This window comes from Symphalangus syndactylus, chromosome 18 (assembly GCF_028878055.3).
Source record: "Symphalangus syndactylus isolate Jambi chromosome 18, NHGRI_mSymSyn1-v2.1_pri, whole genome shotgun sequence".
NCBI classification, from domain to species: Eukaryota; Metazoa; Chordata; class Mammalia; order Primates; family Hylobatidae; genus Symphalangus; species Symphalangus syndactylus.
The window spans coordinates 110,299,189-110,321,659 of record NC_072440.2 but is presented as its reverse complement, the minus strand read 5'-3'; the positions used below and the strand labels follow the sequence as shown (position 1 = coordinate 110,321,659).

At 45.9% G+C, this 22,471-nt stretch overlaps 1 protein-coding gene across 6 annotated transcripts in view; it reads right to left on the bottom strand.

The window, feature by feature from the left end:
- The window catches only part of MYT1L (myelin transcription factor 1 like), a 540,435-nt gene that overhangs the window by 140,549 nt on the left and 377,415 nt on the right, over positions 1-22,471 (bottom strand). For all 6 annotated transcript variants that reach the window (XM_055253696.2, XM_055253693.2, XM_055253694.2 and 3 more), the window contains exon 9: positions 13,286-13,641. In XM_055253696.2, coding sequence (XP_055109671.1) covers positions 13,286-13,641 — 356 coding nt within the window. The remainder of the gene's footprint in view (positions 1-13,285; positions 13,642-22,471) is intronic.

The window sequence follows — 22,471 nt, the reverse complement described above, 5'->3', positions numbered from 1 at the left end:
GGAAAGATTAGAAAATTAGGAAAATCCAGGACTCTGGACTGATATTCAGGAAGGCACTGGGTTCGCCACTCCAGGTACCTGGGCAGCCCGAGGGATCTGCATGGGTAGGAGGGCGGGAGACAGTTGAGAGCCAGGATAAGGATGTGCAGGGAGGGAACTGGGGGTGCAGGACAGGCCTGGACCCCCTGACTCTTGTGCGGGCAGTGGCCGCATGTTTATGTGGAGACCATTTACTCCCCTGGCCAGGACCAGGCGGAGCAGCGTGAGTTCATTTCCGTCTGGCTTCAAAGGCCCCAGGCGCGTGCTGAGACACTGCGGTCTGTTTCCTTTCATAAGAGGGGAGAAGTCGCCTTCCCAGCCCGGGTGGCCTTCAGTCGGGTACCTCTCCTAGTGCGGCGCTGACCTCAGAGCCCCTCAGCTGCCGGCAGCACAGGACGTGGCCTGGCTCCGGGAACAGCTATTCTCACTGCCAACACGAGGTCCCCGCACCCCTCCTCTGTCTCCCTCATCCTCTACTGCCAGTGAGGCCCTTCACTAGAAGACCTCTGAGGCGCCTTCTAACTCAGGGCCCTGCAGTTCAACGCAGGTGAAAGGGGAACCTGGAGGGTGACGCGGCACTGACAGTGGGATGCACGTGTCTTACCCGCCAGGCCACACTGTCCCTGGCTCTGCTCTAGACATCACCGTCACACTTTCCTACTTCATCTAACTCAGCAGTGCTGCTCTGTGTCTTATTTCCAGTATCATAGGAAATTTTCAGAATAGTCTGTCCGTGTGCACAGTTCAGTGATTTCTGAGTTAACAGAGGTTAAAATTCTCCCAGCAGAAGCTCCCACTAGTCTTATTCATCTTGAGTACAGATTAGCACAGACATTTTCTCCAGTGTCGGCCATTGCCGTTTTCCTTGAATTTTAGTGCTAGATAGAATTATTGAGATCATGCCTTCAAAATTTAATATGTGAAGAAACTTAGGTCCTGGGAGTTGAAGTCACCTGCTTGCCATTCATTCGCCCTCCACAGGGACGAGTCTAGAATTGTCATCTTGGTTTTCCTACATCTCAAGCCTTTCCTCTACCTTTCAAAACCGGTACATATTCGGAGGGTCACAACGCAGTATCATCTTTAAGATAATTTTCTGAGACATAGGAAGATCCGTGTTTAGCAGGTATTCATCTGCTTCAAGTTGGAAAGACAGATCTCGGCTTCACGTCCTGCATGCTCCCTCAGCTGGAGAGACAAGGAGGCCCGCCCGAAGGCGGCTCCACTCAAGAAGAACCCTTCCTCAGACCCCTAATTTGAGTGAGCGCTCAGGAGGGACACAGAACTACAGCTGGGGATGGAACGGAGGGACTGAGTTTTACACTAAGTGCTACATGACACGTTCCAGATCTCTTCCTAAATACCTGTCACCTGACTGGAGAGCCTACTTCTGGGCGCCCCTGATTCTTTCACTGAACTGCTGGAGTGGCACTATATCGTGGAGCAGAGCAGCACACCTGCCTCTCAAGGCACCCCTGTGGTCCCTGTGGGGGCCCTCTCTTCTCTGATAACTCATTTGCCTCTTTTGCTCAATAGATGCAGACATAATCTGATTCCACCTTGATCTCCTTTTTTCTTTCTCTTCTAAACCACAGGGTGTTTTCCTACCATAACCACCTCCCTGTAATCACAACGCTTCAAATACTGGTGAGGCACCCACATCAGATCCTCCATGATGGCACATACGCCTCGCCCAGGTCCTGTGGGCAGAAGCATCGGGGCTGCTGGGCACGAGGAGGGCACAGCTCTGGGCTGCTGGGAGCTGTGAGTACAGGTGAGGAGGCATCTGAATTTTGCTTTCAGATACTGATAAAATACTCAAAGTTGCTCTTAAGAGTTGTTTAAAATGAATGCTGTCCGGAATATGATTTCCCTATTGCTTATAAAAATATTTAGGATTGACTGGCATGTTTTTAAACTTCTAGGTTCGGGGGTCCATGTGCAGGTTTGTTTTATAGGTAAACTCGTGTTGCAGGGGTTTGCTGTACAGATTAGTTTTCACCCAGGTCATAAGCATAATTCCCCGGGATTTTTGTTTTAACAAAGAAAAGTAGAAATACTACATCTTAGTAACCATTTTCCCGCACTGCATACACTGACTAGAGGGGCCGGAGGACCTGTGGCTTATGTGCTGCATTTTGCCACTGTTTTTTCTGACTTTTGGAGATTATGCAGGTCTGTGGTCCTGTCTGCACACACCCTGCATGCGGGAAAATGGCCTGTCATGGCCTTGGGTCCTGCTGAGACAGCATCTCACCACTCATCCCTTAGAGAGGGGAAGGGCGGGGCCGGCCTGGGGGAAATCTCCCCTCCCAGGTTGGGCCTTCCCTCTGCTCCTCACCTGCCGTGGCAGACGGAGAAGCAGACACACCTGGAGAGGTTGATACCAGTGCCAGACAGGATGCCTAGCGTGCACTTCGAATACCTCACAGAGCTGCGCGGGCACTTCCTCCACCCTCAGCAATGCCCACGTCTGCTGGGCCTTGCAGGCACTTCCTCCACCCTCAGCGATGCCCACATGTGCTGCGCCTTGCAGGTACTTCCTCCACCCTCAGTGATGCCCACGTCTGCTGGGCCTCGCGGGCACTTCCTCCACCCTCAGTGATGCCCACGTCTGCCGGGCCTTGCAGGGTCTGTGTGGTCGCTTCTTTGTTCTTCTCGGCGCTAATTACTGGGGAGCTGCTTTTGGTGCATTATATGCAAATTACCCAAAATACACTCCCAGCCATTTTGCGTGTGTTGTTCTCTGTACGGTTATTTCTGGGCCTCCGTCTCGTTACCATAAATGTCTGTGCGTCGAGCAGCTCGACCTACTTATCCACCAATAGAAGGGACTCTCTGGACCGAAGTTTGTTTCCCTGTGCCTTTGCATCGGCTGCTGTCTTTTGCTTTCTGTCTCTGTAAATCAATCTACTCTGTGCAGCAGGGGCAATGCCTTCCTCAACTCCAGGAAAGGAGTGCATCACCTCACTCCTGTCCACGCCCTCAGTGCAGGGCTCAGGGAACCCAGGAAGGCGCCTGTCTGCCCTTCACACATACGTGAGGATGCCCCACTAAGTCACGTACTTCTAAAGTCATCTCGGTTCCTGTCACTGCCCAAAAGCCTTCTTGACGACTGAAAGGAAGCACACAGGCCAGACACTGCCTACACTCCCACGGCCATTGATGGTGTGAGGTAATAGCAGCCTTAGGGAGGCACTGGCTCAGGTTTTGGAAGATCCCCCACAGCTGATTAAGCTGCAACAACATGTCTGTCAGAAGAATGATCTTACACAGGGAATTGAGGCACGGAGGAAAATGTCTATTTAAGATAGGCATTTATGAAATTCCATGAGCCATGTATTTACCTAGGTGAGATATTGAGGTGCCTAGATACTTTCATCAAACTGAAAACTGCAAAGTCTTTGGAGAGGGCAATGTAGCACAACCCTTTTATCAGATCCAAGAGAAATGTAATGATCACAATTTTGCACAAGCAAGCTTTGCTGGGCATGGCAGTGGGGGGAGGAAGAGGGAACTAACAGAATAATAGTTATTCATTTAACAGCTGTTTATTGTCACACTTAGAGACGAACAATGAACCAAAGAGACAGCATCGCTGTAGTCATGGCTGTTCCATTGCAGTTGGTGAAAGAGATAAAAATAGAATAATAAATACTATGATGCCAGATAGTGACGTGTGTTCCACGAAAAATGAAGCAAAATCAAAAGACAAAGGACAGTACATGGGATGGGGGGTCGGGCAAGTCCTCATTGAGAAGGTGCCACTTGAGCAGAGATCTGAAGAGGTGGGAAAGTGAGCTGTGCCAGGGAGAGGGTTCTGGGGGAGGAAAGAGAGGGTGCCAAGGCTCAGAGTTGTGGGCCTGAAGCTCCAGGAGCAGTGGAGCCACGTGCTGGTGGAGTGTGCTGGAGGGGCAGGTGGAGGGCTGGGAGGTTGAGGCTGCAACACACCAACACGGCATCAAGACACAACCCTGGATGCCCTCTGCTGAAGCCAGGGAAGCCTGGGCCAACCACATGCACAGTCTAAAGGAGAACAATGGCGCCAGCAGGCAGAAGCCAGGTTGCCTGTGTCAGCATGCCTGGGACACTCCCTGGAGGCTCACGGAGGACCTCTGAGTGACACACTCTTCACACCTCACACCGTTCTCATCATCCTGTGGATGAAGGGATGGATCTGAGGAGGAGTTCAAGGTCATATGGCTAGGACATACATCTAGGAATCCAACTCATGTTGGTCTAATGGACCAGGCAGCTTCCACAGCCCCCACTGAGCTGACAGGGCCCTTCTGCAGAGAACCCAGGTGAGAGCTCAGAGAGCCATGGAAATTACCCCAGGGCTCCCAGGTGATAGAGAAGACCTGGTCCCTAGGTATCTCTGTTTCTACTCGGAGGAAGTTCAGGTGACACAGATTCTAGCCCCAAAATGGAAGAAATACCACCTAGGCTGAAGAAAACACAACTTGGGCCAGAAAAAAAAGCAGAGGGGTGAGGATGCCTTGGCTTCAAGTTGTTAATGTCGCTTCACTTTGGACACTGAACAAAAATTTATTTTCTGAATTCTTCCAAAGACTGAACAATTTTGGATTCAAAGAAAGAGGAACCCAGTGGCTTAACATGTAAGGGAAGTTTTTTTTGAAGTGATTTGCCTCATCCAAAGACTGGAACAGATCACAGGAGACTGTGGTGTGTGTGGCTCTTCAGGCACACGCGTGTGCATGTTTAGATGGGGTTTCTGGAGCATCAGGAGAAGAGACTGCACTGAGCTCAGTGGCAACAGGCCCAGGACAAGGTGCCCAGTGCCCCGGTATGCTATAGAAGGTGACAGGAAGTTCTGTGTGGACACTGCCTAGCACAGTGCCACGAGCCACATAGGGCAACCCACATGCGATTGGTATGGCAAGGAAGTGAATTTTTAACATTATTCAGTTGTAATGAATTTAACTTATTTACATTTAAATAAACACATTGTCTAGAGTTTGCCATGTTGGCCAGCACGGATGCAGAGGTGGAAGTTAAGATGGAGCTGGGCTCTAATTTTGATTTTTTTTTTTTTTTTTGAGATGGAGTCTCGCTCTGTCGCCCAGGCTGGAGTGCAGTGGTGCGATCTTGGCTCACTGCAAGCTCCACCTCCCAGGTTCACGCCATTCTCCTGCCTCAGCCTCCTGAGTAGCTGGGACTACAGGCACCCGCCACCACGCCTGGCTAATTCTTTGTATTTTTAATAGAGACAGGGTTTCACCGTGTTAGCCAGGATGGTCTCGATCTCCTGACCTCGTGATCTGCCCGCCTTGGCCTCCAAAGTGCTGGGATTACAGGTGTGAGCCACAGCCCCCAGCTTGATTTTGATTTTTATAACATATATTATATACATATATATATACATATATATATTTATAGAAAATATGTGTCATATGAATACATATCTGTAAATTACAGATTATATAATTATAATTTTGATTTTTATAACATACATATATATATACAACCTGATACATGTAATTTACAGATATGTATTCATATGACACGTATTTTCTATAAACGGCCCACCAGCAGAGCAGCACACATGTGGGACAGTGCTTTCATGTTCTTGTGTGCTACAGTGATTTCAATGCTGTCCTTTCTATGAGCTAAAAGGTGAATGCATGAAGTCTCATTTATTTATAAAGCTTTGAGGGTCTTTTTATTTGATGACATTTTAGGTATCTGGCTTACATAAATTAAGGGATTAAAAATATAAGAGTCATATTCTTCTACCCAGAGAATGAGCTGTTTGGAGTCAATAGCTACTCAGACAGAGATAGACTGAAACATTTGAACCAATTACACCACTGTCTCTGTCTCTCTGTCTGTCTCATTCTCTCTTTCTCTCTCTCTTCCCCCTACCCCCATCTCTCTCATGTACACACACACACACACACACACACAGGCACAGGTCAAAGACTTTCTGGATCAGCTGGACGACGGTGAAGACTCCTTGTCCCCAGAGTGATTGCTTTTATTGTCAGTGCTGGGAACCCAGGGAGTAGAGATAAGACTGAAAATTCTGGTTCTTCTGTTTTCCCCAATAGGTTTGAGACACAGGTGGCTGCTCACATAAATGTGCTAGATTGGGAGGGAACTTGAGAGGACATCAGGGTTCCTTTTCTTTGTCTCTAGTCTTCCATATTTCATCCGTGTCAGAGAGAAGACTCTGATCTGCTTCTGCAGAGCTTGCAGAGACACACGACCACTTTTCTTAGCAATCTAAAGTTTAGTGAGCCTCGGTATTCAGAAATGTATGTTCTTATTTTCATATCAAATCCTTAAAGCCTCCACCTCAGTTTATGACTTCTAATTCTGCCCCGTGTAGAGAATCATGCTTGTATTTTTTATATACACACCTCTTCCATACTGCATTATGTATTTCTTCCGGAAAATGGTGACCCTGTTTAGTTTTGTGTCTGCATGCAACCCAGTGCCCTTCTGGGCACAGAGAAAAAAAACACACCGTGTTTTGAAATGAGCTGTCATGATATTCTGAATCTTTTAAACTCTTGCAGCCTTAATATACATGATATACTTGCTGCGTGTGGGGAGGGGGTCATGGACGTTAGGTTCAGGATTACAGAAGAGCGTGAATAAACGCGTGGGAGCGTAATATCATGCTGAAATTGTCCTTAATCACAATTGTGATGTTATGGTTCTGAACTGCTTCATATCTCTCAAGCGTTTTTATATTCTGCAACTTCTTTAAGCTTCACAACAAGACAGCGAAGTGAAGGAAAGGCACGTACTATTATCCTAATCTTGAGTGAAACTGAGGTCCTGTGAGGCTAGGTGACTTGCTTAGGACATGTGGCACAGCCAGAGCTGGAAACACACCCCATTCCTTGACTCCATCTACCCGTGGACAAACCAGAACTTGGAATGAAACCTAAATTCACAAGGCATAGCAGATAAACTGTTATTTTCTTAGAGTATAGTGGACTTTATAAGCAAATTGAACAGAAACATATTCGACCCCACTATCTTACATTTTCTGTTTTCATTATCATGTTAAAAGGAGTTTCCCCAGGACTTTATGCATCCACCTGCACCTTTTTTTGTTTTTCGAGATGGAGTTTTGCTCTTGTCACCCAGACTGGAGTGCAAGGCTGCGATCTCGGCTCACAGCAACCTCCGCCTCCCGAGTTCAAGCAATTCTTCTGCCTCAGCCTCCCAAGTAGCTGGGAATACAGGCATGTGCCACCACACCCGGCTAATTTTTGTATTTTTAGTGGAGACAGGGTTTTGCCCTGTTAGCCAAGCTGGTCTCAAACTCCTGACCTCAGGTGATCTGTCCCCCTCAGCCTCCCAAAGTGCTGGGATTACAGGCGTGAGCCACCATGCCCGGCCTCTACCCGCATCTTAAATGTACATGGCATGATATTTGCAGCCAGATTTTTGCTTTGTATCAAAGTACCTGAAGGTTTATGAAAAATAGGATAAATTATATTTCTATAATTTTGCACAGTTTGCATGAAGAGAGTTTAGGTTTTTTAAAATCATATATTGACATCTAAAAATGTCTAATTCTATGATTACTCATTCCCAAGACGCAGTGCCATGTACTTCAACGTAGCTGCACACGCCACGTCCTAAAAATGCCTCCGTGGATGCAGGGAGAGGTTAGTTTTAAGATGATACCAAATCATCATATTCTTTCTCCCAACTGTGTCCACAGTCTCCTCTGGTTGAAGCCTCACGTACCAAACATATGATCTTTCTTTCTATGCTGGTCTCAGAACTCATTACCTTTTCTGCTGACTGCAGTGAAAACTGGTTGGCTAATTCTGCTTTTCACAGTCTGTCTGCGTTTCAACTTGCTTTCCTCATCAGGGATATTTCCCTGAGAAAGACAGGAGAGGATAATTGGCTAATCAATATGGAGAATGGCATCCTGCAGGGAAGCTGGGGAGTTCAGAGGCCACACAACAGACCCCTCACCCCGTCCACGCTGTCCTCCTGTGAAAACTCAAGCCTATGAAAATTTGTCTTCCACAAATATCAGGATGCTCTAGCAACTTGGGGCTAGCACCTCATCGTGTTTGAAAGAAAACACACCCTGGGAACTTTACCATGAAAAAAGAAATGTTTCTGTGAGAAGGAATTTATACAGCATGAGTTCTGCCTTGAATTCCCTTTACAAAAGAAGGTGGGGAGTGGAAACGCCCCATTAGAAAATTGTCCCATGCACAGGACTGATTTACGGTGAGGACAGAGCCTGATACTAGAATGGAACAGGCACGGATTACTGGCCATGGTGATCCCACAGCTGGCCGAAGAGTCACGGCACACTCCTCCAACAAAAGCAGCCCTGCCTCCTGTTCTACTCCCCTGACCCCACATCGACTCTGCCCCAGGGTGGCCTCCATGCCTTGCCCAGAGCAGCTTCGGCCATCATTTTGCCCATCAAGAAGGTCCTAACGTCCACAGCCATCATATCGCACAGCGAGAAGGCCCTAACATCCGTGGCCATCAGATCGCACGTGGAGAAGGCCCTAACGTGACCACACAGATTTCCTCTCACGCAGCCCCTCCTCCTCAGAGGCCAGCAGCCCAGGACACCACCGCACACCTTCGGGTCACGGATCTGGAGAACGCGGTACAGGAAGCCAGGAAGACTTTAGAAAAGGAACACACCTGCATGTCACCTGATTTAACCCCATGATCAAGTGGCAGGCAGCCCTGAGATTCAGTAAAGAGCAGTGAAGAAAGGACCTCATATATTCTCTAAAGTATTCCAGAAACAGGGCATTTAAAGCAACATCTATGTGCTAAAAGCAGCTGCAAACACGGAAGGTTTCTTTAGTCTAGAAAGCACATTGCTAGGCTCTTCCTCAGGAAATGTTGATTCCTGTCTAAGGGAAGATGCAATGTCTGCTATAAAGAATATACGTATGTGTGTGTATACATTGATTTAGAGATATTTTAGTGAACTGGAATATGAACATAAACCATACCTTGCTAGGTATTATATATCCATTTACTATATATTTCTCAAATCACAGGAATCCAAAAAATATTTATCATTACATAAAAAGATCTGATAATAGAAAAATCTATGGCCATTGAACAGTAACGTTCTTAACTTCAGGATAACAAGGGGATTTTTAATTGGTGCAAACTTAGACTGTAATGATGTATTCTGAAAACAAAATTCTTCATGCAAAAGACCAGCCTATGGTAGGTCTACGTATAATAAATATAACTTTGCTTAATTAAATATGAACTTAATCTGCAATGAGTTTCTCAGGTATTATCCCCTGTTGTTCAAATAAGCAGAAGGGGATCAGGAGAGCACGAGTTCCATTACAAGGAGAACCATGCAAAATGTCTGATTATCTGTCCACCACCTACAGAAAACGATATAATCTTAACTAGCCTCAGTTTCTAATTTGTAGGATGAGAGAAAAAGAGCTTCTGCCCTACCCATCTCATGCAATCACTGTGAAGATCAAACTCAATAATGGGATTACATGTGCCTATTGGAAACTTACATTATTAGGACTATTTTGATTCATATAAGCAACAATGCTGGAGGATCCTTGAAATTAAAATAAATACTTAATCTTAAATTATAAATAATAGTCCTTCTATAACCTGTGGGTTCCTATTGTAATAATCTGGGAGTTTGTATACATTTGTTTTATCTAAAACAAAACCTCTTAGTAAAGTCCACATTTCAGTTTATTATAGAGGTGAAAATACCCGACTGGAGGAACAAATAATGGCATCCAGCCGGGATAAATCGCCTGAGACTTTCTACTCGCAAGGCTGAGGCCAGCATGACCTTGTCCCAGCAGCTCCGTCACAATGCCCTGGTTTCTGCAGACGGCCACCTGTGCCATGCAGGATGGGCACGGGAGTCACACTCCGCCCTGTGCTCTGACCACATGGCTTCCTTTTAATCTCAGGTCGCTGTCTGTGCTTCTGTGTGTTAGAAAAGAGGCACAATCAACTTCAGGGGAATCAGTTTCTGGCCCCGGGACATAGCAGCCACTAAGAGTGTCACCCAAGGAACATGAAAGGCCAGCCTCTGGATGCTGACCCAGAACTCCAGCGATCAGAGGAATGGGACCCCCCAGCTTTTAGGGAGTGCATGATTTCTGCCAAGCCACTGGAAGGGAGGACAAAAGGACGTCTCTGGTAGGCACCGTAGGGAATCTCCCATACTTACGCTGCACATCTCACATTAAAGATGCTGCTGTCATGGCAGACATTTACATTTGCTGATAGTGATTTTGGCACTACATTTAACAGTGAGGTAAAATACAATGTGCTCAACAAGTGAGAACATTCAAACAGGAGATGGGCTGATGTACGCCTTTCAAAGCCTCCTTTTAATACATTAAACATAGCTAGGAGTTTGATCACGTAAAATGACTGTTCTATCAACAGAGTTATCCTGTTCCTTTGATATAGAAGCTGCTTGGAGATTTCTGACTCTGACAGGGTATAAAAGACTAGAAGATATTCCATCCAGCTGGAGTACCTGCAGGTGATGTTGGCTAAATGGGGTGTTGAAACACCCATGTGGGGTTCCTCCAGTGGAGATGTTTTTCTCCCAGAGAAAGGCTTCGTGAGCGTGTCTCCAGGGATCAGGCCTCTCAGGTGATTAATTCTTAGAAGAAATGCATTTGTTTGCCTTAGAAATCAAACAAGCCTTCAGTGTCCCTCCAGAGAAACTGTGGCAATGGAAACCTGGTGGATGGTCTCCACAAGGGCATGCAAATGCTGTTGGTTCTAAGTGGTTGCCTGGGATCTGGGATTCTCTTGAGAGGCTCTCTGAAAGGGAGCAGAGTATCACGCTGTACTGCCAGGATGGTCAGTAAACTGGGTGCACCTGTCTCACACTGCTAGCAGGTAGGTTATCTCTCATCTCCCTGTGGCTGCACCTTCCTGGGTAGCTCACTTGATTCCTTTAAATGTCATGTCGTAGGTCATAATAGAAGTTATTTCCTTGGGGAGCCAGCTGCTGAACATGAATTCTGAAACCAGGCACCCAACAATTAACTATGAATTCTTTCATGGTCCTGCTACCTCTTCACAAGTGTTTGCTTTCAGCACCTCCTGTCTTCTGTGCTCTGGACTCAGCATTTGCTGACCACATGAGTGGTGGTCACCATGCCAGGTCTGGCCACAGAGTTAGAAATCCTGGGTTCTGAGGCACAATCAGCCAGTTGTTCCTTTGGTGGTGCTGTCACACATCCACTGGGTGCCCATTTACTTGCATTTTTCTGGCAAAAATGTCTTTAATTCTAGTTTGCTTTCTAGCGTTTAAAAATTATATCCTAAGTGTTCAAGTCAAAATAAACAAACCCTACACAGTCACATTCTAAAGCTATTTCAGTAGGGCTTCTGACTACCTTTCAAAGTATATCACTTTGTATTTTTAAAGAAATATTTAAATTTGACCATAAATAAACTAAAATTGAATTTTTAATTCTAGAAAATGAAGAGCAAAACTTAAAACCTGGTTAAGGCCCCTGGTGTAAACGATACCTATTTACAGATTTCCTATCTTAATCCGTCGCACCAAACATGAATGCCTCCTGCTTTCCAAACAGGATGAGGACGTGAAAGAGCCACATTGTATACCATCTTTCTAGTAAGCCCTGGGCAAGTTACAAATCATTAATCAGCCTCCACAATTAATGAGGTCACTCAAAATGACACTCACTTAATACAGTGTCCAGAAATAATTTGCCAGGTTGATCTACTTTCCAAATATTTTGCTACACAAATCTATTATTTTAATTCTTAGCATCTCATGAATGACACTGGTGCCTTGTGTCCCTGGTAGATTTAATAGCGATGATGGAAGTCTGTTGATATGTGTTCTGATAGGCCTTCTCCACCCAGCATTCTACCATAGTGACACAAAAAATCTTGGGAGACCAATTTTAATTTATGTAATGCATGTGTGTGTGCATATGCATCTATGTGTATATCTATCTATCTATCTATGTGTGTGTGCATATGCATCTATGTGTATATATACACATCTATCTATCTATCTTCTATCTATCTGTGCCTGTGTATATATGTATATGTAAGTGATGGATTGTTTGCATAAGAATCTTAATCTACTGTAACAATCTAGGATTATTTCATAAAATTCAGGTTTCCTAGTACAAACTCCTCTGACTTCTGAAGGAGGAGTGGTAATTTAAGCCTGCACATGAGATTAGCAACAAGCAACTCACATCTCCCTGATGTATGGAGGCCCTATCCACTGGCTGAAACAACTACCCTTTGTGTCTAGAAATTAGTTCTCCTGGAAATCAGATTCTTGAAGAACTTTTGAGCCCAAGGGAGAGGGGCAAGAAAGAAAATTCCCTTCACTTTCAACATGTTTGGGCATTTCTATGAGGAAAACCCTAAGCCAATAAAGATGATAGCTAGGCTTTGCAAAAAAACAAGCAAACAAACAAAACCACAAAACTTCCATCTCTTTCCTCAGAAGAAATGACTTCTATGAAAGGGTTAGTTCTGAAGTGGTATTGTGTGTTGGATAGTGACAGAATACTGGACACGAAAGCCACGTCACCATAAACGCACTGCCGGGAACATTCCCAACACACAGCATGGCGGCCTTCTCCCTCGCATGTCTCAGAGCACTGGAAACCCCAGATCAGAAACAGCTCTCACATATGGAAGCAGATGACAGGCTGATTGATTATCTCATAGCAATAGTACTTCCTTTCATCCCAATTACGTGACCATCACTCACGCAAAGCTTTGGCAATCTACAGACAAAACCCACTTTTCTGGTTGATGTACCAGTCATTAGGCAGGACTTCCAACTTCCCTTAAGGAGGTACCTGGGCTAAGCCATTCCAACAACACTGTTTTGCCCAATCATTGTATCTCATGGATAGAGCATTCAGGAAAATGTAAAATTAAAGACCAGGTCTGCTAACTTAACTTCCTTGATACATTTTTGTTAAGCTCATCAAAAAGGTACACCATAAATATCTCAGCAAATTACTGACAACCAACCTGAATAAAAATTAGACTGACATAAAATCTGAAGTGTAACAGCGAATCTGAAGAATTCTTTAACAGAAGTGTTCAGTTCACATAAGGGGTTAATTTTCTCAGTATTGACTGAGTAGAATGATTTCTTTATACGCCAGTCATTCATATAACAGCCAGCAATTCACCTTGAACAGTGGACCCAAATCACGACTTGTTACTTTGCTAATATTTTAAAGATTACCGTTTTCTTCTTCCTCCTCTTCCTCCTCCTCCTCCTCCTCCTCCTCTTCCTCTTCTTCATCCTCCACATCTTCTCCATCCTCGTCATCGTCCTCATCCTCCTCCTCGATCTCCTCCTCCTCCTCCCGGTCCCCCTCCTCGTCCTCCTCGTCCTCCTCCCCTGGCTCCTCATTGTCCTCGGAGTACTCCTCCCCCTCATCCTCCTCCTTCTCATCCATGTCCTCAGTCCCATCACTGTCACACTCGTCCACTGAGGAGCTGTCTGCTTTCACGGCAAATGGCTTTCGTTTAGGAGCGGGTTCCTGGGGCTGTTTATCTTGTGTTTTTCTTTTTTTCGCCAAGGGACAACCATATACACTAATAAAAAAAATAGAGAAGGCAGGGGAGAGAGAGAAAAAAAAATATCCGTGTTACTGTCTTTTAAAATCAGACCAATGGGAGCCTTGATCAAGGTACTTAAAGGCTTATCATGAATGTCATCAGCACAAACACCAGAAACACATAAACATACATGTTCCCCGAAGTGTGCTGAAATCTGTTAATGAAGTGATAGTGCAAATAAATACAGCTCACATTTGTCTAGTTACCATTCACATTTAGTCCAAGTCTCCTAGTTCCTCATTCCTATAATTCCAGAGATCCTACGAAAATTCATGAGGTTGGTTTGCATAATGTGTATAACATGCAATTGACAATACAAATTTAATTTATGAAACATTTTACCAAATATATACTATGTATAATATACATCTGAAGCAAGATTTATTTTAATCACATTATATTTACATATATATTTATGTAAAATATAAAAATGTCTATGTCGTGAAAGAGCTTTGGATATATTTGGATTTGTATATTTTATGGATTAAATTATATCTTTAGACTTGATAACCTCCTGAAATGAGATGAGCCATAGGGCTTGTCAATGTTGTATGAAAGCAACTGCATCATTCAAAGTTGTGCAGAACTTCCTCAGTCTTAGATGTTATTAGTCCCACACCAGCATTCCAGAAAACAACTTCAGTGTTAGCGGTAATCACCACTAAATCACGCTGAAATTGGCCCAGGCTTGGATGAGACCCTTCCTTACAGCAGAAGCTCACAATCTTTCCTTGAGAAACAACGATTTTCTTTTTTTTTATTATTATTATACTTTAAGTTCCAGGGTACATGTGGGCAACATGCAGGTTTGTTACATATGTATACATGTGCCATGTTGGTATGTTACATTAGGTATATCTCTTAATGCTAACCCTCCCCCCTTCCCCCACCCCACGACAGGCCCTGGTGTGTGATGTTCCCCATCCTGTTTCCAAGTGTTCTCATTGAGAAAGAACGATTTTCAAAGCTACATTACAAATTCATTTTTGTTGTAGAAATAATATATATACTATGAAAAAATAGGTGGGGTACGGGAGACATAGAGGCAAACTACTGCAAGCAAACACTCCATTTATGCAGAACGAGATGTGTGGCCTCTCTCACTGGCCCATTATTCTGCAGGGTGAGATGTGTGGCCTCTCTCACTGGCCCATTATTCTGCAGGGTGAGATGTGTGGCCTCTCTCACTGGCCCATTATTCTGCAGGGTGAGATGTGTGGCCTCTCTCACTGGCCCATTATTCTGCAGGGTGAGATGTGTGGCCTCTCTCACTGGCCCATTATTCTGCAGGGTGAGATGTGTGGCCTCTCTCACTGGCCCATTATTCTGCAGGGGGGTCCTGCACACCTTGACTAGCTTGGCTTTGGATCTGGGGTAGTGAATCATCATTCAGTCATGACTCTGACCAGTGTGTACTATTTGGGCAACTCCTCTATGTTGGGTCCTGGGCTTTGCTGGAGTTCAGAGATGAGTGGCACAGATCCTCACACCAAGGTTTTATGCTCTAACAAGGGATTTAGACAAGTCACAAATACCATTTTAGAACCACTCACTCCTGTGTACACCATGCGCCAAACACCTGGCATGTCATAAACACTCAACAGGCATTTGTGGAATGAATGGATGAAGTGTGACAAATCCCATGATGAAAACGTGCAGAGGGTTCTATGTCCTGTACACAGAGGGCAGGCATGCACGGGTGCTGGCAAGGCTTTCAGGAAGAGGTGAGGCTGCTGATGAGCTTTCACAGATATGTAAAGGATGTCTGGGAGGGAAACAAAGCATTTCAATACATCCCAATTAAAACAATCTGCAAAAGACATGAATGTATGTAAGAACACCACGGGCTCAGAAAACTGAAACGAAAGCAAACACCAAAGTCTGGAGCATAGAGCGGGGCTGGGCCGGGGGTGGATGTCAGAGTGGAGAGTCCAGCGGGGTCAGATCAACCTCGTGGATGAATGATGGGACTCTGGATTTTGATCCAGGAAACAGGGAGTGATTCGAGTTCTTTCAAGCACTCAATAATGCAATTAAAATGCATGTTGGAAAGGTGCGAAGCGGAGGATAGAAGAGAGGAGGTGCAGGCTAGAGATGCGGGGAGCAGAAGACAGCCAGTGCTATGTTCAGGCGGGGAGTGGGATGAGAAGGTGAGCTGAGGACGGTGCCCAGATCATCAGACAGACGAGAGGCCAGGAGGACCAAGGGCCATGAGGGAGCTTCTTAGTACAGTCAGACCCTGGGTAAGAAGGTGCTGGGAGAGAGTGTGGGAGCAGGACACAGTGTGTGTGGACCAGGAGGAGCTTGCATTGCCCATGGAAGGTCATATGTAAAGAGGTTAGTACTGTACCTGGCACCTACTAGGTACTCCATGAATGATAGGAACTGCTGTGTAATAGTGATAATAACAAGAAACTTTTGCTATTTTTTATTTTTATTCAGGTATCCAATTATCCAACAAACATGTCACTCCTTAAAATTTTGGAAACTAATGATTGTCCTGTTTGTTTCTTCTATCAATACTTCTAAAACAATTTAGACCAATTGCACTGGTGAAAGGGAAAAGAAACAGTTTCATGTTTCTTAGGAAACCAGTTTTTCTTGACAGGTTGTGGTTCGTGGCGTGTTAGGAACTGGGCCACACAGCAGGAGGGGGCGGCAGGCAAGCGAGTGAAGCTTCTTCTGTATTTACAGCTGCTCCCTATTGCTCTCATGACCACCTAAGCTCTGCCTCCTGTCAGATCAGCGGCCGTATCAGATTCTCATAGGAGCTTGAACCCTACTGAGAACTGAGAACTGAGAACTGTGTATATGAGGGACCAAAGCTGCGTGCTCCTTATGAGAATCTAATGCCTGACGATCTGTCACTGTCTCCCATCATACCCAGATGGGATCATCTAGTTGCAGAAAAACAAGCTCCGACGGATTCTACATTATGGTGAGTTGTAAAATTATTTCATCATATATTACAATGTAGTAATAAAAATAAAGTGCACAAAAAATATAATGCACTTGAATTACATCCTCTCCACCCCCAAACCATGGAAAAGTTGTCTTCCATGAAACCGGTCCCTGGTGCCAGAAAGGATGGGGACTGCTGCCCAGGAAGACACAAGCATGGGGTAGGGGCAAGAGCTGAGGGACTTCATTTCCACCTTGCTGCGTGACTCAGGGAATCCCTTCATCAATTTGGATGCCACTTTTTAAATTTGTAAGATGAGGGCAATTAGATGACTTCTAAGTCTCTATCAGCCCTGAAACACTACGGTGAAATGTTACCATCCCTTAAAAACATAGTAAGCAAAACAAGAATAACAATTTTAATCACCAGATAATTCAAGAAAAAAATACTCATCTATAGATTCCTTTTATGCAAACATTTTCATTTGTGAGGGGATAATCTGAGATAATCATCTCAGAGCCAGCCACACCTTCATGCTGAATCACCACCGGACGACCCGTCAAGTCTAAGCCCAACGCCAACCAACCTCCTCGCAGGGCTACCTGTATCTGAGTGGACTGGTTCTGGTGGATACCTTCTATGTTTGTCCAGTTAGCAGATAATAGATGCAGCCGTGCACGGATGGCTCCTCCAGAGCCTGCCCTTGGTGTCGTGGGTCATAGTGACCGGAGGTTTTCCCAGCTTCCTTCTCCTTCGTCAGTGTGTCAATACGTTTGTTTGACACAGTTTGTTCTGCATTGAGGCCACCTGCACAGCACCATTCACTAAAACATATAACTAGGCCCACCGTGACCATCTATGAGTCCCAATTGCTGGGACGTGATGTCACCCCACCTGGCTTGGTGCTATTCAGTGAGGTGACTGGAAGCTTCCTCGGAGGGTGTAAGGTGGGGCTCCTGTTTCATTTTCTCCCTGCTCATTCACACGCACAGCCGCCCTCCTTTTCAAGACGGCTCACTTGTTGCTCAGACTGTGCAACGTTGGCCTCACGAGGTTTAGAGGAGGGCAGTGGAGATTTTCCTTAAAATGGATGCTGCAGTTAGAAGGGAGCACAACTGGGCTTCACTCATGATCCCCTGGGACAGCTGAGAGTTTGGAGGACAACGTGTCTGGCTAGGAGGACGTTTGGAAGGATGGGGTCTGGGCCGTAGAGCATTGCTGTGGTGGGTGTCTGAATCCCAACCTTGGAGAGCACGTCTGGGCCATCAAGGCGTGGGGGGCGGGCTGCCTCCTGCTCACACGTCCTCTGAACTCCCCTGCACCTGCAGCTGGCTGGCTCCCTTGCATGGGGCCCCGCCTGCTTTCATTGCCTTTCCATCTCCTGGCAGCTGCCATGGCTCCCGCTCCATTAGAACTTGCTGGGCGTGGGAAGGTGGTGGAGGAAGAGGGACAATAAATAAGCAAGAGTAGAAAAAAATAGTTGATCAAGACAGTTGGAGAAGGTGAGTGTGTGTGGAAAGTCAAGCACACATGGAAAAGAAAAGTGAGGAGTTCATCTGGTCTCTGCCAGGACAATACTGGTATCATCCTGTCAAGCAGGGTTTGGTTTAATATGCAGAACATTTCACAAACAGCCTGAGCGTATCCAGGGTGGTGATGTGGAGAGCACACCACATGACCAAGGGCCTGAGCTCCAGGCTTGGTGTTGTTAACACCTCTTTGAGCACCTGGACTCTGGCTGGGCCTTAGTTTACCTATCAATGTAATAGAAGTGTCAGCTGTTCCTTTACTGCTCTAAAGCTTTACATGCTTTAAATTTCCTAAACGATTCCCTTCTCGTGGTGGGAACTTTCTGAGGAAGTGTAGGTTTCAGTACCTTCTAGTCTTCTGTTTTCACTTGGGTTGGTTTTACTTCCCTATCCCTACATTTTGCAAGCTCTTGGATTCAGCATAGCAACTTTTGGAATCATCTGGCCTCAAACTTCCAGTGCTTCCTGCCATTTGACATGGTTCACTGCTCAAGATTCGCTCTCTATTTGTTAATGTAAAGTGTGAATACAATCGTATCTTCAACTACAAGTACCCTCCATCCCTTCTCTATCTGATCCATTCTCCTACTGCAGTTCCTGGTATCTGGTATCTACTTCCACGGTGACAACACATTTAACCGCCAGGCACATTCCACTCCATCTGTGTTCAACTCCATGTGGCTCGAGGCCCTGCTTAAATCAAAAGAGCCCTCTTGGTCTCCAAAGATTTAGAATATTTCAAATGGAGGCCTTGGAAAGCAATTCTGGGACATGAGTTTGGGGAGTGTGGATCCTCCTGCCCTCGTATTCTGTGAACAGCGTGTCTGCTGATGGGGTGGTGATCTGCAAGGAGAGAGGATGTGGGGGCACTGGTGGTGCTGTCCAGCCACACCCGTCAAGGGCTCAGCCCAGCACTGCATCCTCATCCAGGACCTCAGCTGACCCTGTCAGTGCCTCAGAGATGCTGTGCCTTCCAGTCACCTCCATGGCTCTGCAGCTGGCTACCGCACACCTCTGAGGCACAAAGGCAGCCCTTCGTATTTGAACATCATTCTGAAAGACTGAGTTCAACATCCACAATGCACTGATAGAATGATGTTTACTCACATATCCTCTCCTAGATTTATATCTCTTTTTATGATAGATGATATTTTAAGATTCCAAAAATAATGCACTGTCTCTTTTTTCACACAGTTGAAACTTCAAAGAAGTCGTAAATATGATCACTAGTAAGATCATGGTAGCTCAATAGTTGTGTGTTGACAAAATATCCCTCCCATCATTTTTCCAGAGTGTGTCCATAAAATGATTCTCAATGCAGAAACAGGGCAGGGAAGCCAGCAGTGGCCTCATCTCACAGAAAACCACGCTATCTTATCCTTGGACTTCTCACAATTCAGCAGCAGCCAGCAACAGGAGTGGAAGTCCAAGATGCTTTGGGTAGAGTGAAAAGGCAAACGCATGCTGGATTAGAAATGAGAAAACCTGGGCTTTCTGTGTTTTCACCCTGTTTAGGTTACGTCAGGTTACACATGGAGGCCTGGCATCTCGTCGCCCCCTCCTCCTCTGAGCCAGCCTGGGCCACGCCTCCTGGGCCCGTGCGGACACCTCACAATGTCTTTTTGCTGTTGTAGCTTTCACAGTCCTTTTGTGGTTAAGTCGGTGTCAACAACTTCTAGTCTTTTGCATCTGGTTATTCTAGAAAACCGGTTGCTGGCCATGGCTTTCCCTCACAAACTCATACACATACAACGTTATGTAGTGCATTCTCGCACTTCCATGTCATGTATAATGGTCTTTTATTGAATGTTTTGTTTATCTAATTTTAATATAAACAGGGATAAGGTCTCAAGTAACTGAAAACCAAACTTGGCAGTGTGTGCTCTGCTCCCAACTGCTGTTATCAGCGCTGTAGAGAGAGGAACGAGGTGAGGGTGGGAAGTGTCCTGTGCGTGGGCCTCTCCCACCGGAGAGTGGGGCTCAGAACATCAGGGTGATCGACCAATCGGCTCAGAGGCCTGACAGTGATTCCCCACAACCGCCTCTTTTAGAGATGGTATTTTTCTTGTATTGCTTGAATAGCCTCCATTGGGTCAGTGTTAAAACACTTATTTTGGAATAATTTTTAACATATTTAAACTGCATTTGAATATAATTCTGGAGCACTGGTTTTAAACCAGCTCAGTTAATACCAGCACTGCTTAGAAAGTGCTTCCTGTGTGCTTGGTGCTTTCTAAAATCTCTACATACACAAATCCATTAAACCCTCTCGGTGATCCTGTGATGTAGATTCTGCTGTAATTCCTAATTTCGAGGGACAGAGATTTTTTGAGTCACTTGCTTAAAATCACAAAGCTGAGTAACAGTGGAGGAGGTTTGCAAACCCCTTCTCCATGTCCTGATTTTCTGATCTCTAAAGGGGGATATTAATCCAACCCTATTTCTTATTGGGCCATGGTAAGCATCTCACTAAATAAGAATATCTATTTTTGCCTATTGCCTGTTACATAGTAAGCAGGTGCCACGTAAATATGTGCTGAGTGAATACATTGCATGATTGATTTATTCCTTTATTTGGAAAGCATGTCACTGAGCAATACAGACCTACTCACAACCTCACAGGACACAAAGACACAGACAGTTACCCTGCCAGAGAGGACAGAGGAGGCTTCACAGGGGACCAAGACAGGCATGGGACAGGGAGTGAGACTAAGACAGAGACACAGAGAGATGCAGAGAGACAGAGGGACCCAGAAGGCGAGTTCAGGGTGGCTGCATGGGCAGGAGGTGGTCAGAGGCTGGAGGTGCGAGGGTGCAGGCACTCAGGGCCTCCCAGGTGCTGTTCCTCTTAGGAGCCATGGGAGCTCCGGACAGTGTAGACAGTGGGATTACTTCTACATAGTTGACTCAGGGCTGTGAAACCATCACTGTGGCTATGGTGTGGGAATAAGGTGGAGGAAAGTACAGCTAGATGGCGGAAGGTCATTAAGGAGCAATGTCAGGTCATACGTTGGCCTGGGAAGGTACAGGCAGGACGTGCAGGAGTGAGGTGAGGGGATATGTGTGGGACGCAGCCTGGTTTCCAGCTCAGGTAACTGGCAGGTGGAGGTGTGTGCACTGGTACGGGAGACATGGGAGACTCAGGTCTTTGCTGACTTGGTTTTGGTTGGGAACAGAGACTTACAGGTGATTCTCTAGAATCTCTTCTTTCCCAGATGCAGAAATACCACACTTCTCTAGGGTTGCTAAATTTGAGGCGTCTCAGCTTAGGAGACCTCTAGAAGGGCTGAAGTGTTGGTTTGGGGCAGTCAGTGGGTGGACGTTACAGACGTGGTGGGGAAAGACGCAGTTTCCTGGGAAGAGTGAGGGCTCCACCCTGAACCCTTAGGGACACAGGGGTTTGGGGACTGGGGAGGGAAGAAGGGGTCAGCAGAGGGGACAGGGATGAAGAGGTCAGGGGATGGGTCCAGCGAGCATGAGGCTGGCCCAGGAGACACAACCCACAGACCCTCAGTCACATCCACAGGAAACGGAGAACATGGGCTAGCCCAGGAGACACAACCACAGACCCTCGGTCACATCCACAGGAAACAGAAAACATGGGCTAGCCCAGGAGACACAACCACAGACCCTCGGTCACATCCACAGGAAACAGAGAACATGGGCTAGCCCAGGAGACACAACCACAGACCCTTGGTCACATCCACAGGAAACGGAGAACATGGGCTAGCCCAGGAGACACAACCACAGACCCTCGGTCACATCTACAGGAAAGAGAGAACATGGGCTAGCCCAGGAGACACAACCACAGACCCTCAGTCACATCCACAGCAAACAGAGAACATGGGCTAGCCCAGGAGACACAACCACAGACCCTCGGTCACATCTACAGGAAAGAGAGAAGGCTGGGGTCATCACGCGGATCTGAGTGGTCGACGAACAGCAACCAGAGCTACGTAAATGTTAGTAATATCTGCACAAGGTCTGTGCGCCTCGCCAAGTTGCTTGAGGGTCTGCCCCTGTTTAACCCTGGCAGACGTATTTATCTTAGCCTCAATCTATCCATCTGTGAGATGAAGGGTAGTCCCCATGTTACACACTTAGGGCAGCAAACGAAAAACAGTCCACGTGAAACACTCAACGACCAGCAAGCGGGGCTGCTTCCCAAATCCGAGTTCTCCTTTTCTTATTTCCTTTCTCATGTCTTAAGAACAGTTGATATCCCTTCTTACCACTAGCCCTTTAAAGGGTTACTCTTATACGTTTCTAGAATACATAAAAGCACTTAAAAAGATGTCAGAAATAGTTGAAATCATTGAACTATGCAATTAAATAGCTAGCATTTCCAACCAAATGTATATATTAATAAAACCAA